The 8,245-nt window shown below is 40.9% G+C and overlaps 1 protein-coding gene across 1 annotated transcript; it reads left to right on the top strand.

Annotated features, from left to right (window-relative positions):
* Positions 1-443: 443 nt before the first annotated feature.
* On the top strand, positions 444-5,709 carry LOC310854564 (globoside alpha-1,3-N-acetylgalactosaminyltransferase 1-like; the record flags this gene model as incomplete). Its single annotated transcript, XM_083759242.1, has 7 exons — positions 444-559; positions 1,925-2,033; positions 2,318-2,431; positions 3,048-3,164; positions 3,358-3,491; positions 4,885-4,962; positions 5,568-5,709. The coding sequence occupies exons 1-7, from the start codon at positions 519-521 to the stop codon at positions 5,707-5,709; spliced, it is 735 nt and encodes a 244-aa protein (XP_083615368.1). The 5' UTR covers positions 444-518.
* Positions 5,710-8,245: the final 2,536 nt, after the last annotated feature.

Here is an 8,245-nt window from a genome sequence, read left to right as displayed (position 1 = left end):
CTCTTTACTTTTACATAAACTGGGCACCCGGTGACCCGGTGAACACAATAACTGTAGCACCCATATAGCTATAAAGGATAGACCACACTGAGAGACAGTGTATTCAGTGTAAAGCACCAACCTCACTGAGACAGTGTATTCAGTGTAAAGCACCAACCTCACTGAGACAGTGTATTCAGTGTAAAGCACCAACCTCACTGAGACAGTGTATTCAGTGTAAAGCACCAACCTCACTGAGAGACAGTGTATTCAGTGTAAAGCACCAACCTCACTGAGAGACAGTGTATTCAGTGTAAAGCACCAACCTCACTGAGAGACAGTATATTCAGTGTAAAGCACCAACCTCACTGAGAGACAGTGTATTCAGTGTAAAGCACCAACCTCACTGAGAGACAGGCTTCAACATAATTGTGATTGTGAACAGGAGAAGAGATGTGAGCGCAGTCACACCCTGGAATTCTCCTCTGGTTTGGGAAGGAACGTTTGATCCCCTGGTCATAGATGCAGTCTACAAGAGGATGGAGCCCAGAGTTGCAATTCTTGTGCTTGCAGTTGGCAAGTGGGTACACACACACACACACACACACACACACACACACACACACACACACTATTGCTATTTCTGTCGAACATTTTGCCATTTGTGTAATGTAGGGGCTCGCAACTCACTTTGCATGCTCCAGACAATTTTTATTCACCAACACAGCAGGCAGGACATGTTATGCCCCCCCAGGCAGATACAGATGCAGTCAGTCAGAGTATCCTAGAGCAGTACTGGTTCCCTGGGGACCCCCAGATGTCCTTGAGGGAGTTCCAGGGGGTCGCCAGATAAATGATAGTTTGGAACCAAATGGACCCTTATGGGTCTGTAACTCTTCCATTTGTACACTTTCAGAGTTAAATTAACATTGATTTTAAAATATAAGTTGGGGGTCCCAGAGACAGAAATGCCATTAAATAGGGGTCTGTAAACTAATGCATATCAAACTGGGGGTCCTTGAAATGAAACAGGTTGAAAATCACTGCTAGAGCTGTAAAAATCTTCTCTTATGGGGGGTCCCTGGCATATATTTTCAAATGGGGGTCCGCAGGATAATTATTGTCATTTTGGGGGTCCTTGACATGAAAGAGTTTGGGAACCGTCAGAGCATTATCCTGTACGTCTCTAAATGTTTTGATGAATTGAACAAGGTGGACCCTCTTGTAAACAAGTGTAATGCTTTATTGGGTCATCAACTCACACTTAACAGTTTTTGTATTGAGTTGTGCTTGAAATGTACAATCAATCAATCTGTTCATTACATTACACTATATTGTGGCTTGATTCCTCCTTAACGGAACAATGCATTGTGTCCCCCAGGTCATTCAAGACCAAATTACAATCAACATTTCATATAATTCATAATGGTGGTGTTTTTGGCAGCACATTTTTATTTTAGTTTTAGTCATGGTCTCTTGAATTTAATTTAATTTAATTTTAGTCACATTTTAGTCACCTGGAATTTCTTAGTGTTAGTCTAGTTTTAGTCGACTAAATATCATAGGATTTTAGTCGACTAAATCTACAGTTGATTTTAATTTGGTGACGAAATTGTCAGTATATTTAGGCTTAGTTTTAGTCATAGCATAGTTTTCATCAGTGAAAAAAGGTAGTCGACGAACATTTTTCCTCATAGTTTTAGACAACACTGGTATAGCAACATATCGGCATTCGTCCTAAATTAGTTTACAGTTGCTAGCATGCTGTAGCAGAGATACAGGAAACGTGTTAACTTGTAGTTTATACATCCCATGAGAAATGTTGTACTAAGAAAATGAGCTCATATCCATGCTAATTATACTTTACAAATGTTAATCCTAGGGTCCTGGGTATGATGGAGTTTAATGTATTTATTTACTGTATATATTTATTGAATCCTCACAGGTACACCCACTTCCTGAAGCGTTTCCTGGAGACAGCAGAGGAGTACTTCTTTGTTGGCTATCATGTGACCTACTATGTGTTAACAGACCATGAGGACGAGGTTCCAAAGGTAGGCATTTGATTATAATAATAATGTCATAATGATATTTACTAACATGATGCTGCTGTAAGATGTAAGTTGAAATAATAGTTATTATGAAAAAAAGAAATTCAATATCATACGTATACTGAACGATAAAGGAGAAAAAATCAATTGGAGAAAATGGCAAAATAAAATAAAAATGTGTAAAATAAAAACATCCGCATTGTGATGTTCAGATATTGCGGCTTCCATTTTTCAGATTTCAATGCAGATCAGTTGATTATTATATTGAAATGTCCTCAACCTGTTAGATAAAGCTCGCAGCTCGCAGAAAGATTACAACCATCAGGATCCCGGGAGCAAACCGCTGGCAGGAAGTGGTCCTGTCCAAAATGAAGTGGGCCACCATCTACATTGATCAACAGGTACATGTGGGGCTTTGCGGAGGGATGGTGTGGAGCAGTGCATGGAGTCCAGGATCCCCCAGGGGTTCCGGGGGAGGGGAGGGGGTCCCCAGCTAAATGAGTTAAAATGGCATCACGATCAGTTAACCACTTTAGGCCTACAGTATGTATTTTCAGTCCACGGCCAAATACTGTAGATTAATTTGGGGCAGGGGTTTTCAAACCTTTTCATCTCATAATCTTACCTAATTTATGGTCCATGGATGCGATAGTGTCGCGTACGTACAGAAGGTATAGCAGATCTATAAGCTCACAATGAATGAATCATTTGAACTATTCAAAAATGTTTTGCAAAATAGTAAAAAAAAAGGCAAAGAAGTTTAGGGATAAGCGGTTTAGGGGTGACAAAAATGGAGCCCTAAATGTCATCAAATGGTGGTCCGTGGCTCAATTGCTGAATAAATAATGGGCCTTGATGTGAAAAGGGTTGAAAACCACTGCTCTAAAACATGGTCCGCATTTGATTCGATCATTCGTACATAGCCTATCATACGGAAATACACATATTTCCCCCCCTAAGAATTTGCTGTAAGACCAGGCTGAATATAAGCTCCAGTTATTTTCTCTCTTCTCTCAGATCCGCAACGAGTCAGACTACCTGTTCATGATGGATGTGGACAGTATGTTCTACGCTCGCTTCGGGGCAGAGTCTCTGAGCCGCCTGACAGCTACTCTCCACCGTGGCTACTACATGGTTTACTTTTTTTCACACCTATGTTTGATATGTTGATATGTTTGATACAGTTATAGGGCAAACTTTGTAACGTGAATCATATTGAAAAACTGACAAAACATGTATGTATTTATATGTATGTGTGTGTGTGTGTGTGTGTGTTTATGTATCTATGTGCATTCTTCATGTGTGATCATTTCTGTTCTATTATCAGAGCACAGATAGAGATGGCTTTCCATACGAGCGTCGTAAAGCATCCCAGGCCTTCATCCCAGTTGGTGAAGGTGACTACTACTACACCGCTGCAGTCTGGGGAGGCTACATTGAAGACATGTACAAACTGGTCAGGTACAAATGGCTTTCATCATTATTCTACACTAGTCTCCTTCAGAATATAAATGTTTCCGTAGTACAGGTGTGGGTTCGAATCTACCGTGGTGCAACCGGCTTTGTCGGGCGTCTATGTGTGAACACAATGGTCCTGTGGAAGAAGCTGGGCGGGAAGGGTGATATTGGTAATTGCATGTAATATACGGGCTGGAGGCGGCACCTGTCAGCGGGGAGTGTTGGGCGGGAGGAGTAGGACGAAGGCTCTACGTCCTCCTGGTGGGGGCTCCTCACTTTCAGGTGAGCCAGTATGACGCAACAGTACGTCCTCCCGGTGGGGGCTCCAGGGGGGGGGGGGGGGGGGGCAAGCCCAATTGACTGACTTCTATGTTAACTGTTACTGAAAAGACATTTCAAACACTTTCAAGATAATTTCATACTACCAAATAAATGCTATGAATTAATTCAATTTAAGTACAATTCAGGCATAAGAGGTTTACACTGTAGATATGCTGTGATGGATATCGTTGTCAGAAACTTAAAAAAAACCTTTTTACAGGTTTTTTTCGTGATTAATGTTCTACTTCAGTGGTTCCCAAACTTGTTCTTGTCAAGGATCCCCAAATTGACACTAATCATCCCGTGGACCCCCATTTGAAAAGATATGCCAGGGACCCCCATAAGAGAAGATTTTTACGGCTCTAGCAGTGATTCTCAAACAGTTTAATTTCAAGGACCCCCAGTTTGACATCTATGTATTGACGTCTATGGAGCCTCATTTAATGGCAGTTCTATCTCCGAGACCCCCAATTTATAGTGTAAAATCAATGTTAATTTAACTCTGAGAGTGTACAAATGTTGTACAATCTCTGAGTTACAGACCCATAAGGGTCCATTTGGTTCCTAAGTATATCATTTAGCTTGGGACCGCCTGGAACTCCCTCAACGACCCCTAGGGGTCCCCGGACCCCACTTTGTATCATCATACAAGAGTGTCACACAAAAGTAGTGCAGCAAGGGACGATTTATGCACACATGGGGCCCAGGAAATAATTCCCCATACATTTTTCCCATAGACATTTCAAAAGAGTATGTATTTAAAGATCTGTAAGCCTCGTCGTAGAAAGCTAACTCGGATCGTGTCAAATAATGACAACATACACAATATTTTGGAGCCGAAAAACAAAAAAAGTGTTGTACCCTGCCCTTTTTTCCTTCTTTCTAATTATTTGTTTGGCCCCAAGAAAATGTGCTTGTTGTCATGATTTGTCACAATGCGAGTTGGCTACAGGTCTTTAAATAAATACTTTTTGAAATGTCTATGGGAAAAATGCATGGGGAATTATTTCCTGGGCCCGTCGTCGTCATGAAAGCGCTGCGACGCTCTATAGTGACCTGTGTTTGGACCCCTCAGGTACTGCTTTGAAAAGTCAGAGATCGACACCAAGAACGACATCGAGGCTGCCTGGCAGGAAGAAAGCCATCTCAACAAGTAAAGCTGTCTGCACGCATGTGCACACACACACGCACACACACACACACACACACACACACGTGCACACACACACACACATACTCCAGAGCCAAATTTGTCATTGGGCCGGTAGGGCCGTGGCCCTCAGGGAACTGGGTTTGAGGCCCTGAAAAGAGCTCCTGGGACCCTTCATTGGCCATGGATTTAGTTAAATTTAGGTAAAAGACAAAAATACAAAATCTTTGCGCAAAACACGCACTATGTGGAGGCCACAACACAATAAAACCACAATAAGCAAATAAGAGGTACATGAGCAGATAAGAGGTTTCTACCCGACAGCAATGATATTTTATTAAAATATAAGGAACATAATTGAATGCCACAGACGAAAAACAGTCTAAGTCCACACTATTGATCCATAATGTATAAATGATAGATACGGGTTCAGGACAACGAGGCCTTTTCGTGGAGGGGTCAGAATGAAATTTGGACTTAAAGACTGTTTTTCGCCTGTGGTACTCAATTATGGAATAAGGAACCATAAAACAAGTTTGACGTACTGTATGAACTGTCTTGTCTTGTCTTGTCTGTCTGTCTGTCTGTTCGTCCGTCCGTCCATTCAGGTACTTCTTGTACAACAAGCCCACCAAGATTCTGTCTCCAGAGTACCTGTGGTCAGACTATGACCAGGTACCAGATAACATCAAGGTGGTTCGTATTTCCCAGCTGGTGAAGAACTACGCTGAGGTGCGACCCAATGTATAATTTTTGTCATTTTATTGATGCAGTATGTTGTGAATGAATGCCATCAGTCATTGCCTTTGGCAAATGCTTTTATTTTGTCTCTGTATCTTTAGTTTTTTGTCTTTTTGAATGGTTGTCAGCTCCCAATGTCCTATATAATTATGATATAGTCCCATGGACGTGCACACATAGACATCAAAGGGAGGCTTCAGCCCCAGCCCTTTTACCTGTCCGTAAAACAACTGTCCTCTCCAGACCACGAATGCAGCACTTACTATGGTGAAAGAAATACAAATGCCACTCCTTTCCATGCCATGCAGCATTCAGGAGAATAGCTTTTTCCCCCCCGAAAGTCTCCTGAACTTTAAGGCAGCATTTTGCATTGAACTAATTTGTTTAAAAATCCAATGTCGTTGCACCACATCTCCACTAGATAAAGAATGCTGGGTTGCACCGCGCAAATAGTTGATCTACAAAGCTCCCAACGCGTCGTGTTGAGAGCTTGTAGATCAGCTATTTTTGCTATTTTTGTCCAAAAGTGCCGCTTATAGGATTTCAGCCCCTGTCTCTCTAACACTCTGCAGGTCCCTGTATAGGCCTATACTGTATTAAAATGTAACTAATGACATACATGTATGCCAGGAGGGTAATCATCATCATCATCATAACCTTTATTTCAATTCGGAGTACAATTGAGGGGCAGGCCCTCATTTTCAATGTAGCCGAATACAGAACACAAATCAACAATATACAAGTCAGCAATTTACAACAGAAATATATACGAATCAGAAGACACATGATACCAAAACTAAAGTACTATAAGAGATAGACAAATAATTAATTCAATGTGTTGGTCAATGTTTCAGTAATTGCCATAAAAATGATTTTACAGTGTCGTTAAGTCACAAACAATGCTGTGACAACCTCTGAGTGGCTCTGCATAGTAAAACCACTCTTTATTTATATTTATATATTTATTTTGTTAACTTAATTTTATTTTATTGATTTAATAATGCTCACATGGCTATAATGCTAAAGTGAAGAAGAGTCTCCAGCCCATTTCTATCTTTTTTCCATCTGGCCTTTTTGCAAGATCAGAAAACATTGGTTATTGAAATGCTTAATGGACACGGAGTGTGCCACTAGTGTGACACCTTTTTGTCTTTGTGTTGTAAAATTGTACTCATATGATGCCACCTCACCAATTAAAACCCTTTTTTCTCTGATTCATTTCCCAGATTATTTTATTTTTATTTATAACTAAGCGTTGCTGCCTCGATGTTACAAATTATTACAGTTTTGGGTGATTACAAAAAATAATAATATTAATAAAAAGATTGAGGCTAAAATTAGCCTAGCCGGTTTTAATTCCGCAGTCATTGATAGTTCATGTTAATTTTGTGTCGAAGACACGGCTCCCCATCTGTTTGCATTTATTTATAATCCTAGAATGAATGAATAAATTAATTAATGAGTGATTGTTCTATATAATAAGGTTGGCTCAAGGTTGTGCTTTATTAGTTACATCTTGTGTACAGACGTAACGTAAACAATGCACTGAATGCAGCAGCATAGATAACATAACATCAACATCAAACTAATGCTAGAATGAATAAATACATTAATGAATGATTATTCTATATTTACTTATAAGGTCCTGGGTTCGATTCCCGCTCGGGACGCTGTGGGTGATGGTGGCGTGTTTCCTCCTCCGCGTCATCAGTGCCTATACCCGAGGCGGGGTTGGCGAAAGGGCCTTTCTGTGTGGAGTTTGCATGTTCTCCCCGTGTCCCCTAGGGTAGGTACCCTCACAAAAAACATGCAGTAATCCTGGTCACTAAACTGCCTCCCCCTGGCCAGCCGGGGTGCCTGATGGACACAGGGGTGAAAAATGGGTTACAAAATCGTGCGATAAAATTTAAAAAAATAAATATATACTGTATATATTTACTTGCTGGAATGAATGAATGAATGATCAATATTAATTTAAAACGCTAGATTGATTTTATGTTCGTTTTTATTACCTTTGGCCACAAGGCGTCAGTAAGTGTGTATACTCAAAAGATAATCAGTGGATCAAATGATATTAAAACTGGGAAATGTCACAATGGTTGTTAAAAGGATACAAGACGCGTGGAGGCGGGATACGAACGCAGCTGCATGTTGTGGCAGTCTGACACACACACACTGTATTGTCCAATTATGGATGGACGAGATCATGATCAAAAGGAGAGAGGGAACTGTCAGAAGATAAGGTCTCTAAGCACATTCCGTGGGGCAATAAATAGGCTGCATACAACTCCAGTGGGGTTGGGTGGTAGGCTACCTTCCTGTAGAGTGTGGGGTGTTTTACGATACCTACAGAGGAAGGGTACACACATGTTGATAGCAGGGGAGCAATGGATGAAGTACCATTTCAATTCCTGTAATGTGGGTCAATGTGTGTTCTAAAGCCCATACTTAGATATTGGGTTACCAAACAGTTTATAATAATATCTAAGGGTCGACCAGTTTAAGCTAGTCTGAAGTAGCAGCTAGCTTTACACCACAGGAAGTG

The sequence above is a fragment of the Protomyctophum parallelum genome (genome assembly GCF_964188405.1).
Source record: "Protomyctophum parallelum genome assembly, chromosome: 2".
Classification (NCBI taxonomy): domain Eukaryota; kingdom Metazoa; phylum Chordata; class Actinopteri; order Myctophiformes; family Myctophidae; genus Protomyctophum; species Protomyctophum parallelum.
This window is presented reverse-complemented; position numbering and strand designations above follow the sequence as displayed.